Source organism: Drosophila novamexicana, unplaced genomic scaffold, assembly GCF_003285875.2.
Source record: "Drosophila novamexicana strain 15010-1031.04,08,12 unplaced genomic scaffold, DnovRS2.1 tig00004560-arrow-pilon, whole genome shotgun sequence".
Lineage (NCBI taxonomy): Eukaryota > Metazoa > Arthropoda > Insecta > Diptera > Drosophilidae > Drosophila > Drosophila novamexicana.
The window spans coordinates 1,320,108-1,335,767 of record NW_020825054.1 but is presented as its reverse complement, the minus strand read 5'-3'; the positions used below and the strand labels follow the sequence as shown (position 1 = coordinate 1,335,767).

Sequence of the window (15,660 nt, the reverse complement as noted above, 5' to 3'; positions counted from 1 at the left end):
CCTTACTTTCATAGTTTCGGAATGGCTTTTTGCTTTTATCAGTCTTTTTTAATTTTATATATCACCGTTTTGAACTGTCTACTGTTCAGCCTTTGAAGCCACATTGAAATTGTTTGTAATTTATAAATTATAAACAAATAAAATTTGTTTTCACAAAAAACAAAAGTGTAAATAACATAAAAGTGCAATAATATAAACAAAGTTTATCAAATTATTTCGTTTCTTTTTTTGTTTTTAGTTATTAATAATTTTTTTTTTGTATTTTCACCTTTTTTTATAATCCTTTTAGTAGATTTCCTTCACACTTCTAGAACGTTTAAAAACGCCTTTGATTTTGTTAATTTAGTTTTCTCATTCCTGTAAAAAGAAAACTAAATGCTAAATGAATTTGATAGAAATGCGACAAGAGGCCGCATTTAACATAGTAAAACTCAACAGTTGCTATAAATAGGTCTGTACACTAGTAACTCTCAGAAAGGGACAGATGTAGAGTAATCTTAAAGAACCCCGGACAATGGATGGAGTTTGTTTTGTACTATATAAGGATACAATCTAAATTATTTAAAGCTTTTTCTTTTTTTTAATTTTAAGAATTTGAGTGTTGAGTTACCATATAGTTTGAGATATTTAATAGTTATTGGTTTTTAGCTTTTCAGCGGCTTGCAACTTAACTTACCAAATATGAGTGTATTTCTTTTTTAATATTCGTTTGTTTTGTTTTTTTTTTTTTTGTTTTCTTTTTCTTTTGAAAGAGCGTTTGAGCATTTGAATTAAGCTTCTCTTGGAACATTAGTATGTTCTTTAGACACTCGTCTTGCTTAAGTTTGTTTTTTCTTTAATCATCAGTTTAAATATTTTACGCGAAGATTTGTGTCTATTTTTAAATTTGTATCAATAAACATTTTAGATCGTTTTGAATGCGACAGATTCTTGTTTCTTTTCGGATTCATTTGGTTTTGGTTCTTTTTTTAATGCTTTCAATTTTTTTGCATTTTGATATATTGCACATTATGGTTTGGGCTGTTACTTCAATATGATTGTGGCTTGAATTGTTAGAGTATGTAGTTTGCTGCTTCTTGATAAAAAACATTTGTAATATCTTTTTGTAATTTGTGTTGTTGCACTTATTTTGATTGGCTTAATTAGTTGAATTTGTACTATAGATTTTTGGTTAAACAAAACATTTGAAATAATAATATTTAAGTTTAAATAAGTTTAATGCATTACACACATTTTTGAACATTATTTTATTGACTTTGATAAATTTTAAGATTTTTGCTTTGTTTTGCTAATAAATTGTTGTGTATTTCTTTGTTTTTTCCTTTTGTTTTGCTCAGCTTAATGAATAAAGTTACATAATTACGATTTTGTAGCTTAAATTGTTGCTATTATTAGGAAAAGAAATTATAATTGCGTTCTTTTTCACGTCAGTAGATTTTAGAAACAAATAATATTTGGGGAATCTTAGTTAATTTTTCAGTTATTTAAGATATATAAAAAAAATAAGAAATAAACAAAAGTTTCAATTTATAAAGAGATGTTTTGCCTAATAGCAGATTCCTTAAAAACTAAAATTTATACATTGCAATTGTTGTATACAATATGACATGATTCACAATATTGATTTACTTTTGGATCGCATTCATCAAATAGATAAATTGAAAAATAGTTTGTAAAATATAAAGAAATATACATAATCCGATTTATTGGCGGGAGCACTTAAAGCGATGCAAGGCTCCATTTGTCCACTAACAAAACATTTAACAACAGGCGATACAATCTTCTTGCCAGTCACAATGATAGGGTATTGCAAAGACGAACAAACACAAAGGTTTCGGAAAATTGGATAGGATAGATAGGGAGATGAAAAGCAAGACGTAGCAACACGTTTAACCTTAAACGCTAGGAAAAGAGAACTTTATGCTTAAGACTAATTGTGTGTGAGTGTTTTCAATGTTTGTGGGTATGTGTGTCTACGTGTACGTATTAATTTATATAGCAAGCAAATTTTTGCATTAAACATTCATATGGTTATGCTCGTTAGCCCTAATCCCTTGTTTTGGTTTTTGGCATACGTGTTGGAGCACGCGCAGCGTTCTTCACTGTTGGGTATCGCCATTCGAGGGATGCGGCAGACTGTAGTTTAGTAATAGGCAGCTGCATTTGAATAATTCTGCGAATATGCCTGCGAATCTATTGGGCAGTGGAAGGTCGCAAATTTTGATGATGATATGCGCAATTAAAAATAATATTTCCATCATTCACTTACCATAACCGGCATAGGCGCGTTCATCGTAACCAGCGCTCTGCTGACTGTAATCCGCCTGTCCAGCTGAATTGTAATCAACGGTAGCCGAACCATACTGCTGGCTATAGTCTTGGCTATATGGCTGATAGCGCGTATCCGGCTGGGTGGCATATCCCGTGGAGCTGTTAATAAACATGGTTAATCTTAACAACCCCCTTTTCCAAGCTGTAGCTTTAACTAAGTGTAAAACTGTAACTTACTTGTAACCCTGATATTGACTCTGATCGTATTCGGTGCCATGATGCGACGCATAGCTGCTGCTGGCCGGCGTGCTCGACTGGGTTGTGTGTGCTGTATAGCCGCTGCTCTGGCCATAGCCATTGTAGCCTTGCTGAGCAGTTGCCGAAGCACTGTAGCCGCTCTGAGAATATGGATCGACCTGCTGTGTCTGGTCGTGCGTCTGATAGCCACCATGATGACTGCAGTGAACGTTGGCATTAATATTATGTTTAATTTGAGTGTTTTTTATTTCTTCACATTTGGGGTAGCGTAGGAAAAATAGCTGTCAGATAATAGTCCGTTTCAAATCTAAATTTCTTTACGGAAGATTCTTTGGCAAATGTTACTTTCCGCTATACACAGGCACTTCCGGCCGACTGTGTAGTGCCAAGACTGTGTGTCTGTTTCTATGCAAACTAGTTCCTCACATTTGAAGCTGTCTTCGTGAAACTTAGGAACGGTCCATCTTTCTGTTCCAATATCGTATATCCGTCATGAGAATGTTCGATCGAAAATTAAGTTCTTATATCGACAATTTTTTTGTTTATTAAGATGGTCTTAACCTGAACCCCTGAGATTTATAAGTTTGACTGTGCTTTCTAATATGAGCAGGGAAAATAGCTATCAAAATGTTGACTAAGATGATGCAGGTTAGCATTAAAGAAAGGCAAATTGTTAGCCAGCCGAAAAGTTATTGAACTTACCTTTGCGCTGGCGCGTGATGACTGGGCGGTGAGCCATATGTTGTTTGTGGCATATGCTGGGATGCCGAATGATACTTTGGTGTCATGGGCCGCTGGCCATAGGGTCCGCCCTCGTATCGTCCACGCTTGGGGCCTGGACCTCCGGGTGCGCCGCGTTTGAGAGCTGGTACCGGTGCAATTTGTGTATTGACATTATGTGCCTGTTGGTGATGTTGCATGGGTGGCCGACTCATACCTTGATTGTAGCCACCGCCGCGTCCGCGCATAGAGCCGCGACGAGGCATTCCTCCATGTTCGCCTCCTGGTCCGCCCATGGAGCTAGCATGATGTGAGTGCGGATACATGCCATTGCCGCCGCTGCCGTTCATGTGTGGATTGTAACCGCCGCCTCGTCCGCGACCGCTGAATGGACCGCCGCGACCTCGACCCCGACTTATATATGGAGGCGGTCCTCCACCGTTGCTACTACTGCTGCCAGGCGCACCGCTCGCCACGTGTGAGTTAACCGCTGTTGTGCCTGTGCCGGCCGCTGCTGAATCCGTACCGTCTTCACCTGCTGCTTCGCCTGTCTGCTGCTCACCAGCTGCTGCAGCCGTGGGCACCGGCGATACAGTCTTGTTGTTATCGGCACCCGTGTGCTGTTTGGGCGCTGCATGGGTTTTGATATGTAGCTGTTCTATTCAACTGTTGTTGTTACATTTTGTGTACTTACGCTGTTGGTATATTGGTGGGCGTCCGCCTCTCATGCCCATTGGAGCACCGCGTGGTTGAAAGCCGCCGCCACCACGGCCTTGATAGCCCAGTCCGCCTCGAGGACGCATGCCGCGTGGAGGTCCTTGCATCATACCCTGCATAGGCGGCCCACCGCCGCCCATGCCACCACCGCGCATGCCACCCATAAAGTGACCGCGACCCATGCCGCGTCCACGTCCCCGCTCGAAACCACCGCGCATGGGTGGGCCTCCGCCGCGGCCTCTGTAACCACCGCCACGTGGCCCACCTACCGGGGGGGCCGCTACTTGTGCAGCTCCTTCCATGCTCTTGCTGAGGTTATAACAACAACAAAGGCAATGCTACTTTTAGTTATTTTACACAGCCCGCAATACTGAGAGGCAAACACATACACACACTACACTCGGACGCGCACACACTCTGTCGTTTTTAGTTTTCACGAATTATTAAACCATACAAAGCATTTACAATAGTTTTGTATTATATGCCGCTCTATTACCACTATTTTACGACTTTTCTTTGTCGGTAAACTATTTTTGCAGTTACCTAAACATAAAAACGCGTCCGAGCAAAGTGAAAAAATATGGCGGCGACTATTGATTTTTTCGTGTGTGCAGTGTTAGATTTTATCGATAGAATAATTAGACAAATTTTGTATCGATATTTTCGGTGTTGTTAAATGCAGTTGTAAGGACGTTAGGTAGAACTGGCGCTGACATAAACAAACAAGTTTTCCACGTATTCAGCATTTGCCAAGCTTAAATTGCGTGTTTTATTTGTAATTTGAAATGTCGTCGTGGATAACGGGGCTGGCGGATAAGGCAGAGAATATACTAAACAAAATTGACCAGAATGCTGCTACGGCCTTGCATATTGAAGCTGGTCCAGCGTTAGATGCTATGAAGAACAGCCTTACCAGCAGTACACAATCTTTTAAAACCACACTCTCTCCGGCCAAGCGTGGCACAAGTAACAGTAGCACACCGATGTCCTTGTCCATGGTTGGCAACAGCGCCTCTAGCGCCAAAAGCGAGGGCTCCCATGTGGCGACCACAGAGTTGCGACAAAAGTTAACCGCCTCGGCCAGTTTCTCAGTCAATCCAGACAACGGGAACGGTATGGACACCCATGAATTGGCGGCATTTAAGATCGCTCTTAACGAGATTACTAGCGAGCGCGATGAGTTGCGTTTGAGACTTGATGAGCTAAACCACGACAGTGAGATCCTTGCCCTGAAGCAGCGGGTACAGGAGTTGGAAAGTCTAACTCAAACGTTATCTGAGGAACGCGACAGGGCCGTCCACGAGCTTAACGAGGCGCAAACTGTTCACATGGCCTACGTACACTCCATCTCTGAATTAGAAACGAATCTCGCCAAGCTTCAGCAAGAATACATAAGCACAGCGCACAAGTTACAAATGCAAACCAAGGAGACGGATCAACAGCGCCAAGAGCTGCACGAGTATCGCGTCAAAGCGCAGCGTGCACTGCAAGCGAAAGATGCGCTAATTGCTGAGCTCAAACAAAAACCGATTGCAGAAGGCGCAGAATGTGAACTGGCTGCCAAAGAGAGTGAAACGCATTTTCTTCAAATCGAATACGATGCTCTGAAACAGGAGCTGCAGCACGCCAGCGAAGAGCAGCAGAAACTACGGGCTCAGCTGGATGATTCCATTGCGCTGGAGCGCCAACATGAGTTGGAACTCGGCATCGCCCGTCAGCGTGAGCAGTCGCTCATCAAAGATCTGCGTACAGCACGTGAGCACAATATGGCCATCGAATCGGAGCAGCGCATGCTTACGCAGGAGTTGACCTCGCTGCGTCAACAGATGAGCAATCAATTGGCCGCCGCCGCCACACGCCTGCAGGAGAAGGAAAAACAACTGCAACAGCAACGGCAGCTTGTAAGTGAGACCGGATTTACAAGTGCAAAGACTGACTACGAAAACCGCTTGAAAGCCCTAACTCAATCGCTGGTCGAGCGTCAGGGTCTGCTGGAACGGGTCACTGCGGAGCGTAATGCTTTGCGACTGCAGCACGAGAACATGCAGACACAGCTGCAGCAGAGCATGCACTCCCTGGAGATGGGTCATCAACGTGGCATCTCCAGTTCGCGCAATACGCTGCTCTCCAACAGCACTGATGACGGTATGTTTATGATTGGCTACTGGCATGTGGCTATAAATTGGACAATTAAATTAAGCTTTATTTCCAGTCAAGGCACAGTTTCCCCTGCTCATGCACCCCAGCCCGTTTGACAATCGTGTTGCACGTCGCTTTAAGCGCGCCCTGCGCCAAGCAGACTCCGTAGGCATACGTGTGGGCGCCTTTTTACGTCGCTATCCAATGATGCGTATTTGCATAATTGTTTATGTAGCGTTGTTGCATCTTTGGGTTATGTTTGTGCTGCTCTCCACAAGTCCCAATTGAATGGTAAAACAAACATCCGTTACACATTTTTCGGATTCTAATTTCAAATATTGCATATTATTTAGTATTATTTATATAGATATATGTTACATAACTTGGTGGTTCAATTCTGTGTTGCCAAAATTGATTACACTTTTTGTGTATAATGTATTGCTTAGAGCTATTTGCTCACAACAAAAATAAAAGAAAAAAAATGATCTATTAAAATTTAAATTCAATAAACATCTCGACTATGTACAAACTATGGTCACGAAAATTGCAAGTAGCTAAGCTTTAAACATTAAGCAAACAAATAACAAGACAAGAAAAATTCATTCTACATGTCGAAAGTCAAGTCACAGTTCCAATATTGCATATTGATTTCAACTATATATAGCCGTTATAGTAAGTACCGATTACTCTATATCTGTATTACATATTTAAGTCAACAAGCATTTTTATAAGTTGGGCCTGTCAACAGGGCAGGCCATATGCGCTGAGCCAGATTGGTGAAATGGAGTTAGCATCCATAAAGAGAGACAACAAAAGAGAGTTTTAGTAGTAGAGACTTTTGGGGCGATTCGCGTAAAACAGGCGCTATATGCCCCGCAAACGTGTATATCAGTCATCGGCATAGTAGCTGACATAGACCGCATCGCCACCGATGCTGATCAGGCACTGACCCTGCAACAGATAAGAAAAGATGCATAAGCACATATAAATAAATCGGTTTTTATATATATTACCTGATTTTTGTGCTGATTATCAAATAACATCAGTTCGGTCAAATAAAAGGACACCATTGCATTACCTCCTAGAGAAGCAATATGGGCGCGCACCACGGCCAGCAGCTCAGTGATAAAGCCATGCACGAATCCGCTAATTCCACCGTATTCGCGTATGGAAGTACTCTCCCTAATAAAGAAGAAGTTCAAGTTCCCCAAATACTTTTCAATCCGTCCACCTGGTATGAAGCTTAGTGGAGTCAAGTCCACTCCATGACGATCGCGTAGCGGAAACTGTTTAAAAACATCCAAATAACTGAGTGGGGAACAAGAAAAAGAATCCTCCACTTACGTAGCGATTGCGTGCCAATGGTGTCATGTTAAGCGGCTTGGCTGGCGGTAAAGCTGCCGCTAAATTATTTAATCGCGATGGCGAAGTCTTTCGCACTTTGAAAGAACTCATGCCGAACGGAGGTATTGCTGAGCTGGTCGGTGTGGGAGTATCGACCATTTGATCTTCATCCAGCGGAAAAATGTAATCCTCTTCTTGTAGCATTCGCTTGCCATTTAGTTCAGGCTGCGATTGGGTTTCATGGACAACGGACACTGGTTGCGTTGCCGCATCATTGAAGCCATTCTGCATCTGTGCCACCGGCGCTCCCCGGCGTCGATATTTCATTTTGTTAGCATCGCTCAGACCCATGGCCATGCCAGTGACAAGTAATTGGATTTGGTCCTGTGTGAGCGTGGAGTTTTAGTAAATATTCTCGATTATTTTTTGAAATGCTTACCGTTTCAGGCAAATCCAATCTAAAACGCAGATCGCATATTGCACAGGGTATCATTGTGCGCAGCTTAAAATAGATGGTCTGTAGAAGTCTGGAATTTAACGAAATATACAAATTATTCAGTTATAAAATTTGAATCGATTTGGAAATAGAATAAGCCGTTTATGTTGATTAGGAATCCCAAGAAGGGATAGAGTTTCCAAAAAGTGGGAGACACCCCTTAAGTGAATTTGAAAAAAGATCTTTAAAAATAAGTCGGATCGGATGCTAACTAAAACAGTTTCGTACAAACTTGCGGGTGATATTTCCCAAAATGCCGTCTTAGCATGCACCTGCACCACATAAGTTATCTACATTGAATATTTTTGCTTCCTACTGCTGGTGTGTGCTGATCACCAATGAGTCAGTCGGCCGCGAGAAACACCTTTATATATAGTGACAACTGTAGTTAAAGGGTAAGATCTTACCAGCCAGTTTTTTTTGAGTAACTTAAATGTTAACAGCCTTACCTAACATTGATATTCTTTCATGTAAAATGTAAACGCATAAATGTTACAACTTCAAGTTTAGTGTGTGTATCCACAGGATTTTTACATATTATTAGATTATATAATTATGTTTTTGGTAAGGCTTGGATTACTACTCACCGCTGAAAGTGTTTAGGGAATCCATTTACGCTTTGGCCCACCTCGAGGCGAGCACGCCACACTTGCGTAAACATTTGAAGATTCTTAACACCATCCAGCTCCAGCATACCTGGCACCTGTTGCGTGTTTACGACATGAAAGCCTTCGGGTGGATATGGTTCCATGAGCAACGATATAATTTCCAAATCCTCAATATCATCAACCTCTAGTACACACATCTCTTTGTTTCCGCAATTCAAGTCGATTTCATTCATTTCCTCATCATCCGAATCATCACTATCCGAATGCTTGTCTCCCACGGCACCACTAGCGCTGACTATGTCAGGATCCATGCTTTTTAACTGATAAATCTCTTGGTTGCGCTCAAATGTCTCCTGCAGCTTTTTCTGTAGTTCGTTGAGTTTTTGTTTGTCCGTCCACGAGTTGCCTGCCACAATTTTAGGCACCAGCGGCACGGGGAGCGCAGTCAGAAAGAGAGCTGTACCCGTGGCAATTAGCGCTATCATGCGCTCGCCAATGGCCACCTGGGTGCGCAGTCCAAAAATGGCATTCATGCCCTTGGCCTTCAGCTTATTTATCAGCACACGGTGCAGCTCGTATTCCAAAAAGGGCAATCCATCGGAAATATCTTTAGCATTCAGTTCGGCACGCAGATCCCGCTTAGCGCGGACAACTTGCGCTTGCATGAAACAACCGCGTCCAGTAACCTGCATGAACTCTGGAACCTCCAGCGTGGCCAGCAGCACATCTGGCACCCGGCCTTTGCGGCAAATGGCGCACTTCTTCATCTTCACCGAGCTCAGGTTGTATGGCACATGACAGATCGCACAGGTTTTGCGTGGCGCATTAGGAGCTGGCAAGCCATAGCGCTTGCTTGCCGATCCCGAGCCATTAGCTGTAGCTAATGAGCTGCCGTCCTTGCTAGAGGCTGCTGCCTCACTAACGCTGCCGTTTGCTTCGCGCTCCTCCAGCGAATTGGACATCGCAGCCACATTGTTGCTTGCCTTGGATATGGCAAAAATATCTGTTTGCGAAACGGACCGTTTAAAGACCATGTTTATGACTGCTGCGGTGCCTGTGGCAGACAAAACGCACACATCTTCACTGTGTAATTAATTATGGACTAGTTAACTTATTGAACTTTGTGTTGATAATTATTTGATTTCTTAGGCTTACGATATTGTTGTTGACTCCATGTAACCTAGCACCACGTTACAGCCCAAAGAACGGGCATGAGAGCGAATTTCCATGCGCAGCTCAGTCCACCAGCTGTCCCGTACTTCAGGCTCATCGGGATTGGGCACACGTTCTAGGAGTTTCACCGACCTGGCCGCTACAGTTGCGCCCAGGTGCAGTATGAAGCCAGTTGGATATTTAGTCATAGTTAGGAATGGGTATTCCAGCATATCTAGACTATCCGTTGCCTTGCTGCCCACTGTGGGTGTGGTTAGGCGCATCATGGCCGTGGCCGCAACCAAACGCTCGCTTGCCACGCAAATGGAGTTGCCTGCCAATGGAATTTACTAATCCTTTAAATCGGTCTTTAAATATAACATTTTTAAGCGATGGGTCCACATATTTACAACGTTTAGGGACACAGTACATAAGATATCGAATTCGTTAATGCTTAAGGGAGATAGTTTGGTTTTGCTTACATCAAGATACATTTTTATTCCCTTGAGTTGTTATATCACCACATTCAGTGCCAAAACTTCTTTTGAGCAAAATATTAATTCAATTTGATTATATATACGGAATCTATGGAAAAGGATTTATGATGTATCAGTCTGATGTCTATGATGTATCAGTCCTTAGCCTATATAATTGATCGAATGATCTCCTTTAATAATGTGATCAAAACATACTTTTTCCAAAAATCAGAAAGGCAAAGATAATTGTAGAAGTTTTCACGATGAAGCCCCCACTATTCTGGATAATGTATATATTTATCAAAAGCTAAGATTGAGCTATTCAATTTGATTGTGGTCTATTGATGACCAAATATGAGAGTTAATATTTATTATTGACAACTTTTACAACCATTTATATATTTGCCACACTTTTCTCGGAAATGGTATATTTAGATAAAACTACTGATAGTCTTTTTGTTCCCAATAGTCAGAGTCGGGTGCTGCAGACTAATTTATGTTTGCATCATGCAATTTGATTTATTTTATGATATTTAAATGGGTTCGATTAACAGATATGTTTAGATATACACTCTTAAGGTTAGATACTATTTTTATTATTTTTTTTTTTCGTTTTATTATAGACATATAAGGGTAAATAGAAAGAGAGATGAAGGATAAATATAAATATAAATATAAATATAAATATAAATATAAATATAAATATAAATATAAATATAAATATAAATATAAATATAAATATAAATATAAATATAAATATAAATATATAAATATAATTATAAATATAAATATATTTATATTTTGTCATCAGTTTAGTTGACTTACGTATATATCAAGGCTGCAAACTCAAGACAGGCTTTAATCATTTTCAAATTTATTCTACTTTTTTTTTTAGCCATGAATAGATATGGTTCTGTACGGGTCTATGGTCGGCTGCTCTTTAGTCAGGAATTGAGAGCTTAGATTTCCTTCACAGTAGTTTCTCTTAAACTGGTCCGGTTCAAAAAAGGGTTTGCAGTCTTGATTTATATTTTTATTTATTATGATTCAGGAAAGAAAGAGGAAAAGAGTCTAGCTCAGGCGAGGCTTGAGCGAGAGACAGAGCTTTTAACAACATATAAGGAGCGAACGGATGTTAGCTGCAATCACCCACTCACTTACACACACACATATAGCAGGGAGAGGTTTGACACACAAATACATTGATAATGAACATCGAGAATGCGAAAGAGACAGACAGAGAGAGAGGGAGAGAGAGTAAGACGACAACTACTTACGCTTGCGATGCAATATGTAGGCTATGCCTGGATGGCGTTTGATTCAGCAGCAGGCGCAAATAGAGAACATTAGAAGAGTTTGTGAGTTACTCAAGAGAGGCACGAGACACACAAATACACTCGCACACACGTACACACACTTTCGCAAGGAAAAGCAGCAGGGGAAAATCGCTTAGACTAAGTATGCATACAAGTATTAATAACCTGGCTTAGCCTGTGCTTAGTTGCTATAACTAGTTCAAAAAGGGAATGGACGACTACATACCTTTTGGCGTTACGCTTAAATCGGAGTCGGATGAGCGACGACATATCTCACCCAGCTCTTTGGTCTGCACCATTGTTGTAGCTGTTGAGGTGGTGGATGTAGATGCGCTGTCTGCATTGCCACCGCCCGAAATTCCGCTCTTGGATGGACTGGGCGTAAGCTTCATGCGATTGCTGCTAACCGGCGATGCAAACCTTTTCCCACTCGCATTACTCTCGATTGTCGTAATGGTTGTGGGAATGAGCACGCCCTGTGCCGGCGACTGTTGCTGCTGCTGCTGCTGCTGAAGCTGCTGAAGATCGCTGCTGGACCTAGTTGAGCGTTGTTGTTGGTTTTGTATGGCAAATGGCGAAACAGAATAGCATGGAGCAAGCAATGATGATTTATTATTGTTGTTACTATGGTTAGTACTATTAGAAATATTTACAACATGGTCTAGTTTAAAAACGGGAGGATCATAATATTCAAAGGCACGCGTCTGTGTGGGCGATAGCTGTGAGCTATTGTCGGATTCAGTTGGAGTGGGTGTCGAGGGGCAAATGCACAGCACGGGCGCAACTGGCAGCAACGTGTTCGGAGCTATTGATGATGGCGCTGCTGCTGGGGGTGATGCTGATTGTGCACGGGTATCAAACTCTACTAATGGTGCAACATCTAGACAATTAACGCTAGCGAACTGACTAAGCGTGGATTCATAGCTGGGCAAATGATTCAGCTGCAGCATGGATACGAATGCACTCAGATTTGCACAGGGCCAATCCATGGCACTGTTCGTGGGCAGCTCCGGCTGTGAACTATAATATGACTTGCGCTCCAGTGACGGTTCCAGTGCAGCAGTGGCAAGCAGCAGGGCACGCTTCGGTTGTATTGACAGTTTGGGCGTCAAGTGCATCAGTTTCTGCAGACGACGCGAGAAACCCTTCAGATCCTCAAAAAGTGTGTGCCGTTTGGGTGTCAAGTCTAATTGGCTGTTCTCACAGCTGAGCGTCTCGCCGGGCCTAATCCAGTTATCCTGCAAATTATCATCATCGAACCGTTCGTCTTGCTCTTGTTCATCTTCGCTGGACGCTTCTGCTGCTGCACTGTCAATGCCTGTGGCAAGCGTTTCAGTTATTGACAATGACTCCGTTGAGTCCGTGGAGCACATGGACTTACGCTGAAATAGATCCATCTCCAGGTCCGGTGCCGAGCGAGTGTTCTCTTGATACTCGGGCAACTGTGGGACCGCTAGTAGGCACATGGTTGGCCCTGCGCCTGTATTATCACTTATGGAACGCGTTATTGCCTGCGTTGACCGCTTGCCCATCGAGATACGTGATTTGCGATGACGCTTGCCACTTGCTCCGGCTCCACCAAATAGACTGCTTAGTGATTGAGTGGCATTCTCTGGTATCTTGGGCTCCATGCGACGCAAAAGAGTTGCGTATTTCTCGCTGAACACATTCCGCGAGGACAGGGTCAAACGGTGCATGCGATGTCGCAGCTTCTTTTCCCGCGTCGGCTCTCCACGTGCATCTTCTTGCCTCAACAAGTTCTGCATGACATCCCCATCCTCCGTATCGCTGCTGCCGCTCTCCAAATAGAACAACGTTGCCGCCGCCGCTGCTGCTGCTGCCGCCGATCTGGCACTCACACTGGGCTGTTTATATATATTAAGACGATACTGTGGCGAACGGCCGGACAGCGGCAGGCTAGCGCTGCTGCCGCCGGTGCAGTTTAGAAAATCTAAATACTTTTGAGCTCTATGTGTGCTGTTCATGGTTCGGTGGTCAATTGGGTGAGTGGTGGCGTTTTTAAGTGTTATAAATACGACACAAAAACAACAACGATTGAAGGGGGTGCAATACAACAACAAAAATACGACAAGGAGTACAAAACAGGTTTTATACAGATATGAACGTTAAACGAAGATTGAGTTATTCGTGAACGACGGGTAAAGGGGAAAACATTCAAGAGAAGAAAATAGAATGCTTTAGAACATATTTTCAGCTTGAGCCACGTGGACCTACTAGCAGACCTACTAATGGACGCAAACTAAATATGCTTGGGGCTTATACCTTCTTATCATGGAATTGTCTTAAGCAAGTGCGATTGGAATTTCAGGTTCGATATCAAATTTGAATATAATTTATACATATATCTACAGTCTTGAAAAAGTTTCTTTTTGTTTTGGCATTTTTTATTTAGAAAGAGAAAATCCCTGACTCCATATATGTACTTATATTCATGACGATAAGTGGAATCGGTAGCAACCTAGCCTCTCAGCTTCAATATTTTGTAGTCAGAATCAACCGAAACGCGTTTTGGATACTTTAACAATTATTTCGGTCGATCGAGTCAAACCTCAAGTTTTTTCTGTACTAATTAAACGGACCGAATAGATACATATGTCATAAAGGGTTTTATACTGTTTACCTAAGTTATTGGCTGCTTTTTCCGTGTGTTTCTTGAGATAAAAGCATGCGGAACCTTTAACCACTATAGAAGGTGGGATCAATTCGTAAGACATTTCCATAGTTGAAAGTTATACTGGAAACATTTCATTTAATTTTCAAACAAATACTCACTCTTCGATGAGTGGTACATCCGCGCTGGTTGGCTGGCTACTGGTGTCCTTTATCAGTGTTACCGCTGTGCCGACGCCACGTGCGACAACACCCACATCGCCCTCCAGGTCAAAGCATTGCGTATAACCGATGACAGCATTGGCGCCCATATTGATGGCCTTCAACCCCATCTTTCGTTGCACCTGCCCGGACAGTTTGAGAAAGACAACCTGACGTGCCTCGTTGGAAGCGCGCGGTGTACGTATCTTGTCAATCCATTGATATTCCGGATCATCATTGACGACCAGCTCCTCGACAAAACCATGTATGACCTGCGCCCGAAACCCAAACGGAACACATTGTGCTGGGGGAAGAGAATAGTTATTAAGTTAGTTAGTTATTATTATTCTTAACATGTTAACGTGCTCTACGCACAGTGGAAGAAGGGAATGCCACACGAGCTCTGTCGGAACTTGTTGACATCGGAGAACAAGTCTACTTTGACAATGACGTTTATTTCACCACGTATGCCATGCATTGTGTCGAAGACGGGTATCCAGCCAGAGAGCACTGTGCCCTTGCCATGGCCCGATTGACTAGAGCTCTCCAGGCACAGCGGATTCAGACTTATGTTAACCTTGCCAATCGCATCATTTGCCGAATAGGTGTCATAGTCCATAAGACGAATTTGCAGTGGCTCGTCCTGCAGTTCGGCGTCATCGACTTCAAAGCGAAACCTGCAGGAAGCAAATATCAAATATAACTGAGAGACGAACAAGTGGTGCTACATACCAATCGGTGTTCCATGTCGGATTAAGACTTTTCCGGAATACCTCGGTTTTGTGCTCCTTATTAGCCAGTTTAATTTCCACAAATGCGTCGGTTGTCTCGCTGCTCTTGTCCATCACTGGCAGATTACGCGCAGCCTTTATTTTGACGCCCACCTTGCCTGGCATTTTATTGCCTGCTGACGCAACTCAAAAAGCTCCTAGACTGCCCCGCACAACCAGCACACAGTGTGTGACTTTTCGCCCAATTTTCTGCACAATATTTCAATTTGCACGTTGTATTTTATTATTTTAAGTTATGTTTTTCATTTTTCTAGTGATGTCAGTAGCCGCGTAATCGATATTTTCTAACTAATCCTTATCGATTTAAACTATTGATAACTTTTACTTTAATGACGGTATTCCCCTTCTGCTTTTACTTAATACATATGTATTCCACATTTCACAGTTGAATTGATGTTCTTTGAATGGAAATAATAATAATAATAATGAGGAATGTGGTTTAAAGATACCGTAAGATAGTTGTAGTCATTATAACTTTGCCATATCCAATAAAATGTTATCTTGTCCTTTTATTGATAAGATTATTATTCTTAACATATA

The 15,660-nt window shown here is 42.3% G+C and overlaps 3 protein-coding genes across 5 annotated transcripts; 1 reads left to right on the top strand and 2 right to left on the bottom strand.

Annotated features, from left to right (window-relative positions):
* Positions 1-1,594: 1,594 nt before the first annotated feature.
* On the bottom strand, positions 1,595-4,279 carry LOC115770851 (serine/threonine-protein phosphatase 1 regulatory subunit 10). Of its 2 annotated transcripts, XM_030716289.1 has the most exons (6): positions 3,944-4,279; positions 3,467-3,880; positions 3,232-3,394; positions 2,509-2,727; positions 2,270-2,430; positions 1,595-2,193 (listed from the first exon to the last, which is right to left on the bottom strand). In XM_030716289.1, exons 1-6 carry the CDS (start codon positions 4,266-4,268, stop codon positions 2,144-2,146), a joined length of 1,332 nt encoding a protein of 443 aa, XP_030572149.1. In that variant the 5' UTR covers positions 4,269-4,279; the 3' UTR covers positions 1,595-2,143. The 2 variants fall into 2 exon arrangements, with proteins under 2 accessions (XP_030572149.1, XP_030572148.1); XM_030716288.1 differs by having other exon boundaries at positions 3,232-3,880.
* Positions 4,280-4,739: 460 nt separating this feature from the next.
* Positions 4,740-6,573, top strand: LOC115770850 (golgin-84). Its single transcript, XM_030716287.1, has 2 exons — positions 4,740-6,111; positions 6,179-6,573. Exons 1-2 carry the CDS (start codon positions 4,752-4,754, stop codon positions 6,391-6,393), a joined length of 1,575 nt encoding a protein of 524 aa, XP_030572147.1. The 5' UTR covers positions 4,740-4,751; the 3' UTR covers positions 6,394-6,573.
* An 87-nt stretch (positions 6,574-6,660) lies between these two features.
* LOC115770849 (C2 domain-containing protein 5) lies at positions 6,661-15,363 on the bottom strand. Of its 2 annotated transcripts, XM_030716285.1 has the most exons (11): positions 15,062-15,363; positions 14,705-15,006; positions 14,291-14,633; positions 12,348-13,474; positions 11,724-12,302; positions 9,709-10,039; positions 8,533-9,636; positions 7,889-7,976; positions 7,450-7,833; positions 7,119-7,391; positions 6,661-7,056 (listed from the first exon to the last, which is right to left on the bottom strand). In XM_030716285.1, the coding sequence occupies exons 1-11, from the start codon at positions 15,223-15,225 to the stop codon at positions 6,994-6,996; spliced, it is 4,758 nt and encodes a 1,585-aa protein (XP_030572145.1). In that variant the 5' UTR covers positions 15,226-15,363; the 3' UTR covers positions 6,661-6,993. The 2 variants fall into 2 exon arrangements, with proteins under 2 accessions (XP_030572145.1, XP_030572144.1); XM_030716284.1 differs by lacking the exon at positions 12,348-13,474 and having other exon boundaries at positions 11,724-12,034.
* Positions 15,364-15,660: the final 297 nt, after the last annotated feature.

Excerpts from the sequence above, each read along its gene's own strand:
- LOC115770851 (XM_030716288.1), bottom strand. The coding sequence starts at position 4,268 with ATGGAAGGAGCTGCACAAGTAGCGGCCCCCCCGGTAGGTGGGCCACGT. Across the intron at positions 3,881-3,943 it reads CCCACCAATATACCAACAGC|CGCCCAAACAGCACACGGGT; the intron begins GTAAGTACACAA and ends AAACCCATGCAG. Across the intron at positions 2,431-2,508 it reads AGTCAATATCAGGGTTACAA|CTCCACGGGATATGCCACCC; the intron begins GTAAGTTACAGT and ends GTTTATTAACAG.
- LOC115770850 (XM_030716287.1), top strand. The coding sequence starts at position 4,752 with ATGTCGTCGTGGATAACGGGGCTGGCGGATAAGGCAGAGAATATACTA. Across the intron at positions 6,112-6,178 it reads CTCCAACAGCACTGATGACG|TCAAGGCACAGTTTCCCCTG; the intron begins GTATGTTTATGA and ends CTTTATTTCCAG.
- LOC115770849 (XM_030716285.1), bottom strand. The coding sequence starts at position 15,225 with ATGCCAGGCAAGGTGGGCGTCAAAATAAAGGCTGCGCGTAATCTGCCA. Across the intron at positions 12,303-12,347 it reads ATTAGTAGAGTTTGATACCC|CTCCGAACACGTTGCTGCCA; the intron begins GTGCACAATCAG and ends CATCATCAATAG. Across the intron at positions 7,834-7,888 it reads GATTGGATTTGCCTGAAACG|GACCAAATCCAATTACTTGT; the intron begins GTAAGCATTTCA and ends ACGCTCACACAG.